The sequence below is a fragment of the Microcaecilia unicolor genome, unplaced genomic scaffold (genome assembly GCF_901765095.1).
Source record: "Microcaecilia unicolor unplaced genomic scaffold, aMicUni1.1, whole genome shotgun sequence".
Classification (NCBI taxonomy): Eukaryota; Metazoa; Chordata; class Amphibia; order Gymnophiona; family Siphonopidae; genus Microcaecilia; species Microcaecilia unicolor.
The window spans coordinates 1-21882 of record NW_021962873.1 but is presented as its reverse complement, the minus strand read 5'-3'; the positions used below and the strand labels follow the sequence as shown (position 1 = coordinate 21882).

At 45.4% G+C, this 21882-nt stretch overlaps 1 protein-coding gene across 1 annotated transcript in view; it reads right to left on the bottom strand.

Moving 5' to 3' along the window:
• The window catches only part of LOC115458590 (cohesin subunit SA-2-like), a gene marked incomplete at its 3' end in the record, with an annotated part of 38049 nt that extends 16870 nt beyond the window's left edge, over window positions 1-21179 (bottom strand). Inside the window, exons 1-3 of the mRNA XM_030188464.1 lie at window positions 21078-21179; window positions 19680-19776; window positions 2963-3039 (exon numbers count right to left, since the gene is read on the bottom strand). Coding sequence (XP_030044324.1) covers window positions 2963-3039; window positions 19680-19776; window positions 21078-21164 — 261 coding nt within the window. The remainder of the gene's footprint in view (window positions 1-2962; window positions 3040-19679; window positions 19777-21077) is intronic.
• Window positions 21180-21882: the final 703 nt, after the last annotated feature.

Genomic DNA, 21882 nt, shown 5'->3' with positions numbered 1-21882 from the left:
CATTTCTAGCCATTTTTTCTTCCACTTGCGCTTTCGCCAGACGTCTCTCTCTCTTGGCTTCTTTCAGTTTACTCCGGTATTTCTCTCCGTGTTCGGCTTCTTGAGTTTTTGTGTATTTCAGGAACGCCAACTCTTTAGCCTTTGTTTTCTCGGCCACTTGCTTGGAGAACCATATCGGTTTTCTCTTGCTTTTATTTACTCTCCTTACATAAATGCTTGTGGCTCTATAGCTTTTTAGCCTGGACCACTGTCCTTCCACTTCTCGTTCGTTCTCCCAGCCCATCAGCTCCTTCCTCAGGTATTGCCCCATTTTACTAAAATCAGCACGCTTGAAATCTAAGACTGAGTTTTGAGTGGCCGCCCTCCACTTCAGCTGTCATATCGAACCAAACCGTTTGATGGCCACTGCTGCCCAGATGGGCACCCACTCGGACATTTGATACACTATCCCCATTTGTGAGCACCAGATCCAGCATCGCTCCCTCCCTCGTGGGTTCCGTCACCATTTGTCTCAGCAGAGCACTTTGAAAAGCATCCAATATCTGTCTACTTCTTTCCGATTCCGCGGACAGAACCTTCCAATCTACATCTGGCAGATTTAAATCGCCCATCAACAGAACCTCTCTCTTCTTTCCCAATTTTTGAATATCTGCGATCAGATCTTTATCTAGTTCCTCTTATTGTGTCGGGGGTCTGTAGAGAGTTCACCTTCTGTGGGTGTTTGCTTCGGGGGTCTGTAGACAACACCCACATGGACAGAGGTTCTATTCTCTCTTTTTAAGGTGATCCATATCGCTTCTTCCTTTCCCCAGGTCCCTGTCATTTCAGTCGCCGTGATAGCATTCCTCACATACAGAGCTACTCCTCCACCTTTACAACCCTCTCTATCCTTCCTAGATTATAGCCTGGTATGTTTGAATCCCATTCATGGGAACCATTGAGCCATGTCTCCGTGATTGCAACAACATCCAAGTCTGCCTCCAACATCAAGGCCTGAAGGTCATGAACTTTATTGCTTACACTGCGAGCATTTGTGGTCATCGCTTTCCATCTACATTTCCTGGTGTGCATTTCAACATTAGTGATTTGGGGGTTTCTTTTCTCTTTGGGTACCTTCATATCTTTTTGTTCCACTTTCATTGCTTTTTCTTCAGCTTCTGTTCTGTTTTCAAGAACATCACGGTGCTGTAATGGAGCAAAAGAATTTTGTAGGGGCAACACACTTGTGAGGGCGGATGCTTTCTTGTCACATAACGAAGTCTGCCTGAACCTACCACAATCCATCTATTCTTTGGTGGTTTTATCCTTTGTGGTAGTGGTGATAATTTGGTATGATTCTGTGCAGTATGATATTGTGCGGTCCTATATGTTGCTTTAAGTGCATTTAGTTCCTGTTTTACTTTACTGAGCTCGTGTTTTAATCTAGTGAGCTGTAGACAGATAGGACAAGCCTTTAGTCTCCAGATGATTGGTCTTGAAATAAAAGCACCACAATTATTACAGAGAATAAAAGTCATCCTGATTGGTTGAAATGGGTATGAACCGGTGTACTATGATGGAGTTACCAGTCTGGCAGACTGCCTGTGTGTGACCGAGTAAAGCCAATGAGTTTTCGCTTTATATAAGACTACCTGTGTGTGACCGAGTAAAGCTGAGTTTTCGCTTTATATATGACTGGAAAACCCTGGGGTGGGTGGGATTATTACTGCCAGTGAGTCAGCCAAGTGCTGTGTTAAGAAGTTCTCTAGCTATGACCAGAACTGATACAGTCTGATCAAGAATTTTCAATTGATTTAACTTTCAAATTGCACTATAATATAACTAGGACTGTATAGGAAGAATTGGGAGAAGGAGTTGGATTTTGCTCTGTCGGATGCTTCTTGGTTGCGCTTAAAAAGGGGGCTCTTGAAGTCCTCTTTATCAGTCACCCTGAAGGAAAACACTATCAAGGTCTTTTATAGGTGGTATCTTACTCCGGTGAGATTACAACATATGTTTGGCACGGCATCGGCTAGGTGCTGGAGGGGATGTGGAGAGTTGGGGACCATGGGTCATATTTGGTGGTTGTGCCCTAAGGCGCAGGCTTAATGGAGAGCAGTGCAGTCTCGTATTCAAGCTTGGGTAGGCATGTCTATGCAGTTGCATCCTGTGGTCTTTTTGCTTGGGCAGAAACCAGAAGGATATACAACACATCAATTTTTGTTAGTTAAAGCGGTCCTGCACGCTGCCCGTATTAATGTGGTGAAGTGTTGGAAATGTCCTAAGGTCCCTTCTTTGGTGGTTGGATGACTAAGGTCTGGTACATATGTGATGGAGCGCTGCTTGACTGCGATGATGATGAATGCTTTATCTAAGTGGGAGCACGTGTGGGATCTTTTTTTGAAAGCGTGTTATGATTGGTGCTTGGTTTTACCTTTATGTGTTTGAATTACGAGAGATGAATGGAGAGGGGGGAGGGTTTGAGGAGTTCTGGGGGGGGGGGGGTCTGTGGATTTCTGGGGGGGGGTGTTGGGGGGGCTAGGGGTGGCTGGGGAGGGTAGGGAGGCTGGGGTTGGGAGGTGGATTACAGGAGGATGGGGGTGGGGTTTGTTTGAAAACGTGAAAAACATTGGAGGTATACTTGGTATATAATGCAGCATTGACTATTTTCGTGTGCTTCTTCTATAATGTTTTAGATGTGCTGGCTGTACATATTTTGCATTGTATTGTGCATTTACTATTTTGTTTATTGGTTGACAAATTGTTTTTTCAATGCTTAATAAAGACATTTGGAAAATCAAAAAAAAATTCAATAATAGTGTTTTGCTTTGTTTTTTGGGGGTGGGGGGGGGGAGAGCACAGCTTTGGCAGAGATCAAGAAATATCTCTGTGAATTAACACAGATCAGGTCTCCACTTCTTGTAAATCTGAGACACTACAAAAGAACAATTTGGAAAAGTCATTAAAAGGGATAAAGAAATACCTCATCAAATTCTTCTGTCATTTTTCTGATTATTTCAGAATTCTGCATGTGGCGAAACATCTCCTGGGTAACAACACCTACAATTAACATATAAAATGTTTGTTTTTTTTTAAACAAGTATTCAACATATAAGGTTTCATTTAATAACATATGTTAACACACATTAACATATGTGAACTCAAGTGCATAGTTAGTAAATAAGGCCCACTGAGAATCAAAGGATTTGATTTAACAAGCCTTAATGTATGTTTTAATGCACATCAGCATAAGCCTATAATTTTGATTCTGTAAACACAAAGTGAAGCCCAATATTAACCACTTGTCAACAATTAACCACAATTGTACAGTACGATATTTCTGCATGTGGAATACCATGCAATCACATTACTGACTTATCCACTGTTAAGGAATTTTGGTATTGTTTTCCTAAAGTCAGAACTACTTACCCATAAACCTGCAGTTCTAATTAATTTTGCATACAATTCTTGATATCATGTAATAGAAGTGTTATGTAGAATGTTTCAACAGTATATTTAGCAAAGGTACATTCCTGCAACAGATGTCCATCCAAGAACAGCAGGATAGGGGTCCTCAGAGGAAGGCAGTGTTACCCGATGTTGGTTTAAGCCAAAGCAATGAAAATGCTCAGACCTTTCTCTACAGCATTACTGCATGTGTTGGGAGTTCCCATGTCAGTGCCATCATGAAGAGCCAACTAAGTTTTCTTTTGTACGAACCTTTTCCTGAGACGGGAAGGTGGTAGAATTAGAGCACATGAATTGAGGCTGGAGGGGGGCAGACTCAGGACTAATGTGAAGAAGATGTTTTTCACGGAGAGGGTGATAAATACGTGGAATGCCCTCCCGCGGGAGGTGGTGGAGATGAAAATGGTAATGGAATTCAAACGTGTGGGATAAACACAAAGGAATCCTGTGTAGAAGGAATGGATCTACGGAATCTTAGCGAAGATTGAGTGGCGACACTGGTAATTGGGAAGCAAAACCAGTGCTGTGCGTACTTCTACGGTCTTTTCTCTGATCGTGGCTGAATAGATATGGATGGGCTTGAGTGTAAATTTTAAGGGGCTTCGACATTTGCTTCAGAACTTTTAGTACAGGAACAGTGCTGGGCAGACTGGATGGATCGTTTGGGTCTTTATCTGCGGTCATTTACTATGTTACTTATGACAAGAAAAGCCATTCCTTGGGGGCAAGGGTAAGTTATTTTAAGGCTGGTATCCTGCTGTCCGCTGTTCTGGATGCAAAAAGCCATTCTTAACTTTTTTTTTTTTTTTAAACAAAGTAAATGTGGAATAATTTTCTTCTTCTAAAGGAGAAGGGGGAGCCTCCCCCAGGTCCTCCCCAAAAAGCAGATGACCCTTTAAGGTAAGTTGTCTCAGGTGCCTCTTAAAGGTTAACTCCACCACCCAGTGGCACAGCCAAAGCCATTTCTGGACCACTACAATCAACACCATAAAACAGGTTATTCACACTAAACTGTACAGGATATCAGCCAAGCAGGCAGCTCCCAACTGTGGCTGGGTTACCTCTAGGGAGGCTGGCAACTGTTACAACCAGCACAATATGGATCTGGCCACCTAACCACCACCACCCCCCACCCCACAAACACACACACATGATGGCATGTATGGAACAACCTACCATCTTGCTGGAAGTAGAGAAAATGCTAGCATTTTCCTCACAGAACTAGCTCTTATACCAGTGACATCACTAGAAAAGTCAGTTTATCTACCTCCATCTGCTGGTAGGAAGAAGATACAACTCTATCATATAGGATGGTGCAGCTGGATGCTAAGGAACACACAATTAAGGAAATAAATTGTGCAGTGCAGGTAAATATCTAAAGCCTGGCAGCTTTACTCTGCAAGCTGAAGTGACTGCCACCAAAAGCAAGCCCTTTCAAGGCCAGCAGAAAAGAACTGAGGTGGCCTCAAATGACAATGACATGGGAACTCCACGTGTACTTGGTAGAGCATTCTGGAGAACTCTTCGATCTTGTTTACATTCCCTGACCCCAGGCTCCAGGAATGACACCACACAACTGTAGCAACTGTCATCCTGCTGGTCCTCAGAGAACCACTGATCTTCCAAACATACAAGAGAAACTAGGATCAAAGGCATGGGTTAATTTTCAGCAAAGAACGCCAGCCACATTTTTTACATAAATGTATTAAAAGATCAGCGATTATGAATCTCTTGGCCAACAGGATGTTCTGCTAATTGGAACTCACTGACTGATGTATGAAACAGAACCTATTATGACAATTAGTCCTTTAGACCCTAGAGGGATATCTCAATTTTACCTGAAAAATGACATCCTGATGAAATAATTCATGCACATTTGATTTTATTTGCTAACTTAAGCTGCCTCATAAGTATTGTAGCCTATTCATATTTCCTAGAATTCTAATGAAAAATTATTTCTTACCTGATAATTTTCTTCTCTTTAGTCACAGCAGATGAATCCAGACACTTATGGGTTGTAACCATCTACCAGCAGGTGGAGATAGAGTGCCAAACTGCAGTGTCTTATAGGATGGAATGCTCCTTGGTCAGTTAGTATTTCTCAAAACAAAGCAGAAGGAAACAGAATTATAACATTTCTCCTTCCCCACAGGGAAAAGTGCTAAACCAAGATCTACAAACACATAAACCGATTACAATAGTCCATCTAAAATTAAAAAAAAAAATGAAGCAACGAGTTCCAACAGAGAAAACTAACCAATAGAAAAACAGGGTGGGCCTCTGGATTCATCTGATGTGACTAAAGGAAAGAAAATTATCAGCTAAGAAATAATTTTTCATTCCTTAGCGTCAGCAGCAGATTAATTCAGAGCCTTGTGAGATGTAGCAAAGCAGTCCTGAAATAAGGTGGAAACCTAAAGTTCTTGCGAATAGCACCGATATTCCAAAAGAAACTGATTACAATAGTCCATCTAAAATATAAAAATGCAGTAACAAGTTCCAACAGAGAGAACTAACCGATAGCAACCGCTTGAAAAACAGGGTGGGTCTCTGGATTTATCTGCTGCGACTAAAGGAAAAAAAATTATCAGGTAAGGAATTATTTTTCATTCCTTAGCATCAGCAGCAGATTAATCCAGAGACTTGTGGGATGTAGCAAAGCAGTCCTGAAATAGGTGGGAACCTAAAGCTTGCGCAGATAGTGCAGATACTCCAAAAGATGCATCCAACTGAGCAGAAACATCCAAACGGTAGTGTCTTAAGAACATATGCAAGGAAGGCCATGTTGCTGCTCTACATATTTCCTCCAGGAAGAACAAACGGGCTTCCACCAAACAAGTCATAACAGCTCGGGTACGTGTACGGAATCCAGCTGGAAGTGGTTTACCAGCTAGTAAATATGTGGACACGATAACCTCCTTGACCCAGTGAGCTAGCGTGGTTTTGGAAGATGCATTACTTTTCTGAGGTCCTCAGCAAAGCACAAACAATGATCTGACCAACGGAGCTTGTTGGTCACTCCCAAACAGTGTAAAAGCACACGGCAAACATCAAGGAAGCCAGAAGAGACAAAGATTGAGATGAAAGGCAGAAAACACCTTAGGAAGAAATGATGGGACTGTATTGCCTTGTCATCCCTTCAGGAGAAATCCGGAGTATCTCAACAAGATGAAGTCTGGAGTTCCGACGCCCTGCTTGGACAGATACCTGGATCTCTAATTAAAACTAGGCTGCCCTGGACGATAGCCCCTGGTATCTTTAAAACAAGGACAAGCCTGACCTGACCAGAAAGAACATTTAAATATGTCCTCAGGAAGATCTGGGTGACAAACAGCTTGCCCTCAAAAGGGAGCTTAACCTGTCACTGTTTGAACCTGCATCTGCCACCCAGTGGAGCAACCACACCAAACGACAGGCTGTGATCACCAAAGACATCTGGTCAACGCCCAAATCAAGTCAGACAAGGAATCTGCCAAAAATGCCAGCCTTATCTCCACATCTAGCAATCTAGCAATTCAGGAAGTTGACTGTTGGACTTCTGGAAGAAATCTGAAATCTGTTGCACCCAGCTAAGGCACGCCCTTATCAGCATACAAGCTGCTGCAGATAGCTGCCTGCAAAGAGAGAGAGAGAGAGAGAGAGAGAGAGAGTACTTCTGAAACGTCAGATGAAGGCTGTGCTGAATTCACCAACTGAGGCTGAGTTTGGCTTGGAGGGTCCAAGAGAGATGGGAGACCAACGGTTGAGAAGGAACCCCTGAAGTGGTCTAATGTGGAATCAGGCCCATGGAAGAATGTCAAAGATAGAGGCCATTGCACCCAGAACTTGAACATAACCACAGACCCCAGGATCTGGTAAGGAAAGTAGAACCTGACTTGGGTGTGAATCTTTTGCTAATAAGCAAGAGGAAGAAAAGTCTTCTCTAAAACTATGTTGAATATCACTCCCAGATATGCCAAGATTTGTGTTGGAAACAACTATCTCTTGGTGAAATTGAATACCAATTCTGAGGACTGAAGAAGAGCAGCTACCTTGGATGAAACTCAGACTCTCTTAAAAGAAAGACTCGCAAATCAGCCAATCGCGAAGTATGGATGAACCTGCAATCCATCCTTGAAAAGGAAGGCTACCACTATTACCATGACCTTGAAAAAGATGTCCTTGATGATGTGGAAAGGCTAAATGACATGGTCATAAATGATAATGTTCTCCAAGGATTGCAAATCACAAATCTTCTGTGGGAAGGTGAAATGGGAATATGAAAGCATGCTTCCTTGAGACCCAGGGAGGTTAGAAACTCTCCCTGCTGGACTAAAACTATTACAGACTGCAAATGTGACTCTGGGCAAGTCACTTAACCCTTCATTGCCCCATGTAAGCCGCATTGAGCCTGCCATGAGTGGGAAAGCGCGGGGTACAAATGTAACAAAAATAAATAAAATAAATAAATGTTCCTATTGTGAAATGTTGAACCTTTAACAATCTGACTCTTTTGAAGTCCAAATTCAGGTGGAAGGAAGCTCCCTTCTTTGGAACGACAAAGTAAATGAAATAACTTCTCGTTTCCCAACTGCAACTGGGGACAGTCTCGACTGTGCCTAAAGAAGCATTTGCAAGGTGACGAACTGCTTGGTATTTGGGGCTGGAGCTTGCATGGAGATTCCAAGAAAAAGATCTGCAGTGGAATGGGAGAACTCCAGTTTGTAACATTGCTTTAGTATTTCCAAGACACATTGGTCTGAGGTAATTTTGGTCCACTGCTCATTGAACCTGGAGAGAAGTTGTGCTATTATGAAACCCAAGGAGTGAACTGAGACCCCATCACTGGGAGATGCAGAAGGCATTGGCAAACCTGGAGTTCGAAGCAGAGTTCTTCCTGGAAGAATGAAAGATGGCTCGTCTTTGTTGAAGTGGGAAACCTGAAAGTTAGATTTGCCTGTAACCTAAGATGAGACAGAGAGTTTAAAAGAATATTTAGACTTGTCCTCTGGCAATCTCCAAGACTTGAAGTCCCCTAGGACTTTACCCAACTTCTTTACAGCTTCTCCAAACAAAAGTTTACCTCCAAAAGGTAGCTTGCTAAATGTGACATAGAAGCCAAATCAGCTGTCCAATGCCTAAGCCAGAGCTATCTTCTTGCTGAGAGGGTCAAGAATGGCTTGTTTAGCTGTGCATTAGAACTGACTGCTCATTGGCACTAATTAGTGTAGCTGAGAGCCAGAGTCAGATGGTGTAGCAGAATATGGTTGTTTGTACCATTGTGATGGCAAGGTGCAGTGGCACTAATTAGTGTAACTGAGAGCCAGAGTGAGATGGTGTAGCAGAATATGGTTGTTTGTACCATTGTGATGGCAAGATGCAGTGGGACTTGAACCAGCAACTTCAAGATCTCTGTGCTCACTCTCAGCTGGTTGCTTTAACCATTAAGCTATTCCTCTACATTGAAGTAGCTTAGTAATAATCACTAGCTGTCCAATACAATGAAAAGGTGCATAAGTGAAACAGAAGCATTTAGAGACACTACAGCATACAGCTAGTGGTGCTCTTGATACAGAGGTGGCTGGAGCTGGTAGGCAATAGTATTGGTCACTGTCAATTGTGCAATATCAGACAACAGAACTGTTGTGGCAAGCCAACACAACTAACCTTTAGCACTGTAGTGTAGTGTTAGCTGTCCCAGCTATGCAATGAAATGCTTGTCAAGGCAAACAAAATGGGAGCGTGAAGTAAAATATGCCCCATTTGAAACACAGCTGAGTTCCACAGCTTCTAATATGATTCACAAACCAGCCTTGAACCCGTGACCTTCAGGATGAAATCCAGCCACCTTCCAGAATAAAACTATTTTGCAACCGGAGAAAATGCCCCCATAGCAGAACAGAGGTTCCATGGTTACCATGGAGACTAGTGCACTAGCCTCAGAAAATAACTGACATTTCCTTTTTAGCTCAGCCTTTGGAGATTTCTGGCTTGTTTCCTGCCTCAGTCTCCACTGATGGACCCTGACCCAAAGAGGAGGCATTTGCACTCTAGCTCTGAAGTAGGGTCTATTGCTTCCCTGAGGGAGTCATCAAACATATAAACGGCAAGTGACCGTACTCACTTGCAAATGCACAGTACAGACTTCCCTCTCTCTCCCGCCCTCGCGTCAAGACGTCATGATGTCATAACGTCAGAGGGCGGAACAGAGTCGAATTGTCGGACAACGACGCTGCTGCCTGGAAACGAACATCACGCGAAACAACCTCCACCCCCCCCCCCCCCCCCACCGCTCCCACCCCTGGAAGCGCCCTGCTACGGGCAGAGCGATCTGTGCTGCCTGTAGCACTTTCACACAGAGGTGAGGCGCGCTGTCAGGTCAGTGCAAGGGCCCGGCACGGAGGGGGGAGGGAGCGGCGGCGATGAAGGTAGCTGGACATGGGGGGAGGGCAGGGGTGAGAGGCCGTGGTTGCTGGACTTGAGGTGAGAGCAGGGCACAGAGCAGGGTTGCTGGACATGGCGGCAGGGGGGAAGGCCAAGGGAAAGAGGAGGGTTGCTGGACATGGGGGGAGGGGGGAGGATCGGTGGACGGGGTGAGGCCAGGGGAGAGAGGAGGGCTGCAATAATCGCCCGTTTTTACGGGCTTAAAGGCTAGTCTTTTCATAAGGAGGAGTTGCCTTCCTTTATACCTAATGCACAAAAGGTTCTTAATCTACTAATCTTAAAATGGTGAGCACTAGAAGACTGCTTCACGCTTTTCCAGTACATGAGGCTATATGCAGGAAGTCATTTCTACTCAGTAGGTCATGTTACGTCTTTACCCCATTTCCACACCTGAGCTGGAAAAGCTGAGTTTGCCTAAAATGGATTTGTTAGTGGCAACAGTCACCAAAAGGCCACGCTGTCTGTGGTGAGTTAAGATTTTACTTATAGTTTCTGAGTTGGTTAAATGCTGTCCTAGTGTGGGAGCCAGTGAACAGCATTAGGGAACTGCACCATGTGTGTTAGGTCCCCTGAATGGGCCTATTTAGTGTTCTCATATTCTTAGATACCTTTCATTTAGAGAACTGAGTCCTCAGTTTTCACAGAGGGTAGTTACTTAAACACCCTGCAAGTTTTCCTCACTTCTTTTGTAGAACTTTCTTTTTCTTACCAGAACTCTATCTATATTGACAGTACAGGAATTCCTTTTTTCATGACCTTCAGAAAGGAGTTTATTTAGGCTTAGTGCTGTGGGCTCCATGTTTCTGTGAGAAATGTTACATATTGTTCCCCCACCAGACTTCTGCAACATATAGGCATTATGGAGCAACAGAATGAACTCGGGGAGGAGGGGGCAGGTCAGAAGACCTCAGCCCCAGAGAAAGCCCCACAGCAGCTGACGTGTGTAAGGACCTCTGAAGCAGTGCCGGGTAAAGAAGCTGCCGACAGCGCTGCTCTCGAATCGCGCTGCTGTTAAAAAGGCTGCCGGATCACTTTCAGGCTGATGAGAGGAATGAGCCTGCATCTCTCCTTCTCGGGAAGCTAATGAGGACTCGCCAAACACAGTCCCCGCTACCAGAGAAGAGCCTGCACAGCCACACGGATACCGCCCCAATGCTTTTCCCTGCTTCTCACAGTGGGACCAGCTTTTCACAATTTCAGCAGCCATTGCAAAGAAAACAAAGGTAAAACCGCAACTGACCCAAAGGTGAAAGAAAATGTACAGATACACTCACCATGGGAGAGCCAGCCATCGAGAGCCCTGCCTGTCAAACTCAGTGTGCTAAGCACACTCACATCCTCTCCATCACTAAGCCCTTTATACTGGCCCAAACCAGTATCTCTCTTACAGCTAAGGCTGTGGGCTTTAAAGAATTATGCCCCAATTTTTTTTTCCAGTGAGGAAGGAGAATGGAGAAAGGGCTGGAGAGGGGAGAAGAACCTAAGGTGACCAGGTGTAACCCCTAAAAGTGGCACCCCTCAGTCACACTCTCCAAAGCTCTACTCAACTGAGAGACCCAAAACAGGAGCCACCATCAAATGAGACCAGGAGCTTGTGAGAGACCATCCATCCGCCTGCTGGAGATATTATTATTATTAGCATTTGTATAGCGCTACCAGACGCACGCAGCGCTGAACACCTGACACAAAAAGGCAGTCCCTGCTCAAGAGAGCTTACAATCTAAATAATACAGACAGACAAGACAGTTACGGATGAGGGAAGTACTGGGTGAGAAGGAAGGAAGGAACAAGGGAGTGCAAACGAGTAGAAGCTAGGAGCCAAAAGCAGCAGTGAAAGGGAAAATTAGGTTCTTACCATGATAATTTTCTTTCCTTTAGTCATAGCAGATGAAGCCATTACGTATGGGTTGTGTCCATCAACCAGCAGGGGGAGATAGAGAGCACTCAACTTTTCACAGTGCCTCATGGCCAGCTAGCTCCACTGCCTCTTCAGTATTTAAAGCTTCCAAAGCAATATGGCAAACCGCAATGGGAATAACATGAACTTTCCTCACAGCGAACGATGGCCCCCTTAACAAGGGCATAAACTCAAAAAAAGAGGGAATGAACTCATCCTCCTGGAGGGAATAAACTCGTCCTCCACTTTGTATAAACGGAGGGAATACTTGCATCCTCCTGGAGGAAATAAACTCATCCTCCCAAAACATGAACTGGAGGAAATGAACTCATCCTCCTATAACTGTAACAAGAATCCTGAAGACAGTTTTCCGACTCCCCAAGGAAGGAATATAACTTCAGGAAACAAGAACAGCACCCAAAATCAGAATCACTGCAATACAGACAATCATACAGGGAGGGCTCATGGCTTCATCTGCTATGACTAAAGGAAAGAAAATTATCATGGTAAGAACCTACAGTGGGGGAAATAAGTATTTGATCCCTTGCTGATTTTGTAAGTTTGCCCACTGACAAAGACATGAGCAGCCCATAATTGAAGGGTAGGTTATTGGTAACAGTGAGAGATAGCACATCACAAATTAAATCCGGAAAATCACATTGTGGAAAGTATATGAATTTATTTGCATTCTGCAGAGGGAAATAAGTATTTGATCCCTCTGGCAAACAAGACCTAATACTTGGTGGCAAAACCCTTGTTGGCAAGCACAGCGGTCAGAGGTCTTCTGTAGTTGATGATGAGGTTTGCACACATGTCAGGAGGAATTTTGGTCCACTCCTCTTTGCAGATCATCTCTAAATCATTAAGAGTTCTGGGCTGTCGCTTGGCAACTCGCAGCTTCAGCTCCCTCCATAAGTTTTCAATGGGATTAAGGTCTGGTGACTGGCTAGGCCACTCCATGACCCTAATGTGCTTCTTCCTGAGCCACTCCTTTGTTGCCTTGGCTGTATGTTTTGTGTCATTGTCGTGCTGGAAGACCCAGCCACGACCCATTTTTAAGGCCCTGGCGGAGGGAAGGAGGTTGTCACTCAGAATTGTACGGTACATGGCCCCATCCATTCTCCCATTGATGCGGTGAAGTAGTCCTGTGCCCTTAGCAGAGAAACACCCCCAAAACATAACATTTCCACCTCCATGCTTGACAGTGGGGACGGTGTTCTTTGGGTCATAGGCAGCATTTCTCTTCCTCCAAACACGGCGAGTTGAGTTCATGCCAAAGAGCTCAATTTTTGTCTCATCTGACCACAGCACCTTCTCCCAATCACTCTCGGCATCATCCAGGTGTTCACTGGCAAACTTCAGACGGGCCGTCACATGTGCCTTCCGGAGCAGGGGGACCTTGCGGGCACTGCAGGATTGCAATCCGTTATGTCGTAATGTGTTACCAATGGTTTTCGTGGTGACAGTGGTCCCAGCTGCCTTGAGATCATTGACAAGTTCCCCCCTTGTAGTTGTAGGCTGATTTCTAACCTTCCTCATGATCAAGGATACCCCACGAGGTGAGATTTTGCGTGGAGCCCCAGATCTTTGTCGATTGACAGTCATTTTGTACTTCTTCCATTTTCTTACTATGGCACCAACAGTTGTCTCCTTCTCGCCCAGCGTCTTACTGATGGTTTTGTAGCCCATTCCAGCCTTGTGCAGGTGTATGATCTTGTCCCTGACATCCTTAGACAGCTCCTTGCTCTTGGCCATTTTGTAGAGGTTAGAGTCTGACTGATTCACTGAGTCTGTGGACAGGTGTCTTTCATACAGGTGACCATTGCCGACAGCTGTCTGTCATGCAGGTAACGAGTTGATTTGGAGCATCTACCTGGTCTGTAGGGGCCAGATCTCTTACTGGTTGGTGGGGGATCAAATACTTATTTCCCTCTGCAGAATGCAAATAAATTCATATACTTTCCACAATGTGATTTTCCGGATTTAATTTGTGATGTGCTATCTCTCACTGTTACCAATAACCTACCCTTCAATTATGGGCTGCTCATGTCTTTGTCAGTGGGCAAACTTACAAAATCAGCAAGGGATCAAATACTTATTTCCCCCACTGTAATTTTCCCTTCCTTGTCATCAACCAGATGAAGCCATTACGTATGGGATGTAACAAAGCAATCCCTAAATAGGGTGGGAACAAGCCACACCACGCGCTGTAATGTCGGGCGAAAGAGAGCTTAGAAGCCCATGTTGCAGCACTGCAAATCTCATGAAGATAGTGCTCCAGTTTCCGCCCAGGAAGAGGAAATCGCTCTTGTGGAATGTGCCTTAAAGGCTTCAGGCGGAGCCCGGCCAGACAGCAGATATGCTGAAAAGATAGCTTCTTTGAGCCAACAGGCAATAGTGGCTTTAGACGCTGAAGACCCTCTGCGAGGACCTGCAAACAGCACAAAAAGATGATCAGAGGTACTGAAAGAATTTGTAATCCGCAGATACTGCAACAGAGTCCTGCGCACATCCAAAAGGTGCAACTGCCCAAATGAATCTGGAAACTCCTCCTCAACAAAGGAGGGAAGAAAAACAGGCTGGTTTAGGTGAAACGCTGAAACCACCTTAGGCATGAAGGAAGGCACGGTCCAAACCGTGACCCCTGACTCTGAGAATTGCAGAAAAGGGTCTCTACAGGACAGCGCCTGGAGCTCTGACACCCGTCTCGCCGAGGTAATGGCCACTAAAAAGACGGCCTTCAGTGTCAAATCTTTCTCTGAAGCACACCAAAGCGGTTCAAAGGGAGCCCCCTAAAGGCCCTTCAATACTAACCTCAGGTTCCAAGCTGGACAAGGTGCCCGCACGGGAGGACGGAGCCGAAGCACCCCTCTAAGAAACCGTGCCACATCTAGATGAGCAGCTAAGGACACGCCTTCAACCTTGCCACGCAGGGAGGCCAATGCTGCCATTTGCACCTGCAGGGAATTATAGGCCAAGCCTTTGTGTACACCATCATGCAAAAAGTCCTGAATCGACGAGACAGGAGCCCGCAACGGAGAAAGCACTCTTGAAACACACCAGACTTCAAACTGGCGCCAAATCCTGGCATAATCCACAGAAGTGGAGCGCTTACGGGCCTGCAGGAGAGTGGAAATTACCTTGAGTAGCCTTTATCTCTCAATTGCGCCCTCTCAATCGCCATGCCATAAGAACAAAGCGGCAGGCGTCCTCCATGGCCACCGGACCCTGTGACAACAGGTGCGGAACCAGAGGTAACGGAAAGGGAGCCTCCAACAGCACCTGTCGGAGGTCCGCATACCAAGGCATCCTGGGCCAATCCGGGGCGATGAGCACCTGGATGCAGCCGAATCCGCAGGACCACTCGCCCTATCAAGGGCCACGGAGGGAAGACATACAGCAAGCCCAGGGGCCAGGGTTGAGCCAAGGCATCCAACCCGGCAGAGCGAGGATCCCTCCGTCTGCTGAAGAAGCACGGGACTTTGGCATTGGAACTGGACGCCATAAGATCCATTACTAGCTTGCCCCATTTGGCACATATCTGCAGGAATACATGGTCTGCTAGTTCCCACTCCGCTGGATCGATCTGATGCCTGCTTAGTCGGCTCGCACGTTGCTCTGACCTGCAATGTGAGCTGCTGACAGGGACTGTAGATGCAGCTCGGCACAGTGGCAAATTTGTTCGGTCTGCGCGGCTACAGCTCTGCACTGAGTGCCGCCTTGTCGATTTATGTAGGCCACTGCTGTCGTGTTGTCCGACATCACTCGGACAGCCAATCCTTCCAGGGTCACTTGAAAGGCCAGAAGAGCCAGAAACACCGCTTTCAACTCCAGGCGGTTGATAGACCACTCCGACTCGTCGGGCGTCCACAGACCCTGGGCATGCTTCCCCTGGCAATGTGCGCCCCAGCCCTTCAGGCTGGCATCTGTCACCACTAGGCACCAATCGGGGAGCGCCAGCGGCATTCCCCGCCGCAACATGCTGTCCGAGAGCCACCACTCCATACTGAAGCGGGCCGCAGGGAGCCAAGAAAGTCTGCACTGATAATCCTGAGATACTGGAGACCATCGTTGAAGTAGAGAATACTGTAGAGGTCTCAGGTGTGCTCTCGCCCATGGCACCACTTCCAAGGTGGCCGTCATCGATCCCAACAGCTGGACAATGTCCCAAGCTCGTGGGCGGGGCATCCTCAGGAGCAGACGGACCTAATTCTGAAGCTTGCACCGCCTTTGCTTTGGAAGAAACACATAGCCCGAGGTTGTGTCGAACCGGACACCCAAATATTCTAGAGATTGCGAGGGGGTCAGGTAACTTTTGGCCATATTGACGACCCAGCCCAGAGATTGAAGGACTGAAACCACTCTGGCTGTAGCTAGATGACTCTCTTTTTCTGAGTCTGCTCTGATGAGCCAGTCGTCTAGGTACGGGTGAACCCGGATACCCTCTCGCCTGAGAAAGGCAGCTACTACCACCATTACCTTGGAGAAGGTTCGGGGAGCTGTGGTGAGGCCAAAAGGCAAGGCCCTGAACTGGAAATGTTTTCCCAACACTGCAAACGTCAGAAACTTCTGGTGCGGGGGGCCAAATCGGTATGTGCAAGTAAGCTACTTTCAGGTCCAGAAATGTGAGAAACTCTCCTGGCTGTACCGCCGCAATGACGGAGCGAAGGGTTTCCATGTGAAAATGCCGCACTCTTAAGGACTTGTTTAGCTCTTTTAAGTCCAGGATCGGGCGAAAAGACCCGCCTTTTCGTGGCACCTCAAAGTAAATGGAGTAGCGGCCTAGACCTTGTTCGGCGGGAGGCACCGGGGTCACAGCCCCTATCTGGCACAGACTGTGCAGTCTCCTCTACCGCCGCCCGTTTGGCAGCAGAACCGCATTGGGACTCCACAAACACGTCTCTCACCGGGGCATCGAATTCTATTCGGTATCCGTCTTTGATCAGGTCCAAGACCCACTGATCTACGAAGATTTTGGCCCACTCCTCGAAAAAGAGGGAAAGTCTTCCTCCGATGACAGGAAACGAGGAGGGGGCCGGTGCACCATCATTGAGAGGGTCGCCCCTGAACTCCAGGCCTTGAACCGGCAGCTGCGGAATGTTTGTCCGAGCGAAAGGAGTTTCTCTGCTGAAAGCGGGCACGCGAAGTGAACCCAGCAGCACGCCCCGGGCGGTACCTTCTAGCTTCACGGAAGCGAGGTCTGTAAGAGGAGCGGACCGCCTGACCCTTAGAGGAAGGCTTCGGCCTATCTTCGGCCAAGCGCTGAGGTTTGAAATACCCCAGGCCTTTAACAATGTTTTCCAGCTCCTCACCAAACAGGAGAAGGCCTTGAAAGGGCAACTTCACCAACATTTGCTTAGAGGCCATGTCCGCCACCCAATGTCGTAGCCAAAGAGTGCGGCGAGCCGCCACTGCTACAGCCATTTGTTTAGCCGAAGCTCCGACCATATCATAAAGGGCGTCAGCCAAAAAGGACAAGGCCGACTCCATCCGCGGAGCCACTTCAGATAAGGTCTCCGCTCCATCACCGGGCTGTCCCACTGCCTGCTGTAACCAAGCCAGGCAGGCTCTAGCAGCATAACAACTGCATGCAGACGCCCGAACAGTGAGACCTGCCAAATCAAAGGACCGCTTCACAGCTGTATCAAGCCTGCAGTCTTGAATATCCTTCAGGGCAACACCTCCTTCAACAGGGAGGGTAGTTCTCTTTGTCACAGCCGTGACCAGAGCATCCACTTTAGGCATTGCAAAGCGAGCCAAATGTTCCTCACTCAGAGGGTATAATTGCCCCATAGCCCTGGCAACCTTCAAAGGTCCCTCGGGGTCAGCCCATTGAGCCGAAATAAGCTCTTGGATGGAGTCATGCAAAGGAAAGGTTCGAGCAGGCTTTCTGGTACTAGCCATCCTTGGATTAACGGAAAAGGCTTTGCCACTTCCAGGATCACCAATCGAGAGGGCTTGTAAGGCATCTGAAATAAGCGCTGGCAGCTCCTCACGGTGGAAAAATCCTCACCGCAAACGGATTATCAAGCTCCTGTGGCAAATCTGCATCCGACTCTGGCTCCTCAGCCCAAGAAGTTCTGCCAGACCCCTCAGAATCCTCATAGCCCAACCACGGGGGGGAAAAGGGGGGAGGGGGGGCGCCACACTCAGAAGGGGAATTAGCCCTTCTGCGTTTATCAGGAGGATAAGAAACAGGCAAAGCCAACTCCAAAAGGCCAGGATCCACAGGGGGGGGGCAGGCAGAGGGTCCGAAGATCCCTGTGGAAGAGCTCTTAAGCATGTACGCCCTATGCAGCATTAAAACAAAATCAGGGGAGAAAACCGCAGCTCTATTAGCCTCATTCAGAGGACCGGGTTCAGGGCTCTCCGTCGCAACTGAGGCCGCGCCATGTGGAAAATCCAAAATGGCGTCCGCTGCCAGCTCAGAGCGCAAAAGTTCGCCGCTCGCCATGCTCGGGCCGGCTCTACCGTCTGTACAGCACGAATTACAGAGCCCCGCTGCTGATTTGCGCTTGCCACATTTAGAACAACGCTTTACAGTCTCCGCAGCCATTGCCGAAAATGGCAGTAAAATTCAAAAATGGCAGTTCGTGCCAAAAACGTCCCGATCGCGGGCCCACCCCAGAGGAGTCAGAAAACACTCTTACCTCACTAGATTGAGTATCACAGCTCCGGTCCTGCAGAAGAATCTCAAGAAAAAAACCTCTTTTCCAAGATCGCTGTGCTAAAGCGCGACGCGACTTTAATTTTTTTTTTTTTTTTTTTAAATGCTGTGAGGAAAGCAGAGGCAAAAGAGGTAAATAAAAACACTCCGGAGGCTCAGATAAGTGGGAAAGGCAGGGAAAGGCGAACCAATGTGCCTGCATCCACTGAGTGGGAAAGGACAGGGAAAAGCAAGCTAATATGTCCACATCCACAGGGGCAAGGGTGAGGCAGGGAAAGGGCTGACCTATGTGACTTCAAAGTGAAGCTGCTATAGCCTCTAACACCCCGGCTAACAACTGGCAAGCCAGGAGCCACCCCCGGGCAGATTTTTGATGGAGCTCGAAGAAGCTGCAGCCACCCTGCTTGGGGAGACTGAGAATACTGAAGAGGCAGTGGTGCTAGCTGGCCATGAGGCACTGTGAAAAGTTGAGTGCTCTCTATCTCCCCCTGCTGGTTGATGGACACAACCCATACGTAATGGCTTCATCTGCTTGATGACAAGGAAAGGTGGGTTTTGAGCATGGATTTGAAAACAGGTAGAGATGGAGCTAGACGTATAGGTCCAGGAGATAGAGAATACTAACTGACCAAGCAGCATTCCATCCTATAAGACACTGCAGTTATGCACTCTCTATCTCCACCTGCTAGTAGATGGTCACAACCCACAAGTCTCTGGATTCATCTGCTGCTGATGCTAAGGAATTGGTTGATTTACTTTGTGGTGTAGAATTTCTGAGAGAGACAAATTAGTCACAATAATTTTAACTGGGCCAACAACATTTATACAGTAATATTTTAAGAACATTACCATAAGCATTTTTTATTTTATATTTTCATTCAATAAATTTAGGAGAACAATACTTTTCATAGATCAAAAATACATAATTTTTTTATGTAACTATCATGAAACCACAGTTAAAACCATTATGCCACTGGTTCCCAAACCTGGAGGCACCCCAGCCAGTCAGGTTTTCAGAATATCCACAATGACTATTTGTAAGAGAAATCTGCATGCACTGACTGCCTCCACTGCATGCAAATATCTCTCATGGTTTTAACTGTGGTATCATGACAAATATGTTTGCCATATACTGCAAGACAATTTTAATTCAGCTTTTGTTAAATTTGTAATTCCATTTTAGCTAGAACATTGCTAATACACATATATTTTCTAAGCCTCTTACTACCAATCCACACAGCTTACCTTTACAGCCTGAACACTGAATAAAGAAGTTGATGAGATCAAGAAGTGCTACATCTCTGTCATGTTTGTATGCCTCTATCCAGTCATCCACCACAGACTACAAAAAGGCACAATAAAGCAGTTTAAAATAGGCTTGTTTTACAGCAAAAATTCTGCTTTTTACCATGCTGTCCAATTAGTAGTATAGCTTCATTGCTTAATAAAGTTTTTATTTTTATATTGTTACAAAACATTACATACTCAAAAAAAATTCTTCATTGCTTTTTTTTTTTTTTTAACAGGTTGCAAAATGTGCATTTCACATCAACATATGAATGAGTATAAAGATTTGGAGTCAGATACGGAACTCAAATCTTATTTACATCCTAACAGGTCACTCAAACTTAGCATCTGTAATATCACATAAATGAAGATAACAGTACATTCAAATACACAAGACCTACAGTTTCTTTTCCCCAATAAATGTGTCAGATTAACTACCATAAGAAAACCTCTAAAATACTGGTGTTAAAATACTACGGATTCTTTAGCATGACACTTGACATTTTCATAAAAAGGGCAGCAGTGCAGCAAATTAAACAAAAATGCCCCTTGAGCACATAATATTCTACGAGTCAGCACACATTATTAACTGCACAATTCTCCTTTTTTGTCCAGCCACACCTTATGTAGTAAGTATTTTTAAAGGTATAAATTAAAACCACTAAACAAAATGACAAGTTTTTTATCTTGCCCAACTAAAAATTAAGACTGATTACATACAGACCACCTGTTAACTTGATCCAACTTCCCGAGTTATAACAGTCACTGCTTAGGAGGGCTGAAATTCATTCATTTCTAATTGCCACTGTGTCACAGATTCAAAGCATTTCAAATTCACAGAAATGCAAACAAATCGAAAATGAACCAAATGAGGAAAGGGGAACAGCCAGTGTTCACAATTTGTGGAAATGAAATGATATAGTGACTTAAAAAAAAAAAAAAAGAAATTGGCTAGCCCAGCAACACAATGACAGCACACTAATACTTATTTTTAGATCCAAAAATTATTTTGGAAATTGTTCCAATCTGGTTCAAACGTTTCTGCTCTGTAGCTTGGATACTCAATACCACTGTCCTGTCCACACCAAAATTAAATTCCAAGCCCAGCTTAACAAAAAGGTCAGAGGCAGCCTTGAATAGAGTATTGCCTTGCTGACTTTCAGCAGTAATGTGGGGGTGGGGGTTAAATGGGAGAAGTAAAGTAGGACCACAAAGATTTTCTTCATGAAAAATGAAAACTAAGTCTGCCCTAAAATTAAAACCGATTAAAAGGTTTGTTTTCTCAGTACTAAAAGTAGAGCACAGGCTTTCACTGCTAACTGGGATACCCAAGCTCTTCAAATGGATTAAACTGACCCAGCCAGCCTGTGTGAAGCCAGAAAGCAGTGTGGGAGTCAGCTGCTCACCTATCCTCTCAGATGACATAAAATGCTCAGGAAACATCCATCCAAGGAAGGAAAGGTTACAAAAAAACAAAACAAAACAAAAAAAAAACAAAAAAACACATTATTTTAACTTCATTTCTGGAACTAAAACCAATCATTTCAAAATGTGTGAACAGTGCAGTTTTGGTTTATGTTTCAAGAGAGCAGCAGCTACTATCAATACCCCATTAGCAAAGCTCAACGTATTCTATTATAAATCAAATAAAATCTTCCTGTGCCTATTTAATACTTTATACATATTGTACTTCTAGACTACTTTCAGAATAAAGTTGTAAAATAATGTATTTTTCATTTTAATAGATATTCTAGTACAAAATTATTTGACATTTTATAATGCTACATTTTCAAAGAAGAACACTAACAATCTGATCTCAAATTTCAGCTTAAGAGCTCTCCAATATTCTGACAGAATAGCATCGCCTTTTTTTTTCTGGTTGGAAAGTTCAATATCAGAACAGCACATGGCAACCCCAATTCAATTAACTTGACTCTGGATGAGAAGGGATAATAAAAATTGTGAGTGTAATGTAGTCAGTCCTCCATCATCACTGAATGAAGACATTAAGGGACCTGTTTACTAAGCAGTGCTGTAGGCACACAAACTTTTTAGCGTGCACTAAAAATGAGTGCGCACTAACACTAGAGACACCCATAGGAATATAATGGGTGTCTATTATTAGCACGCCTACAGCGTGGCTTAGTAAACAGGGCCCTTA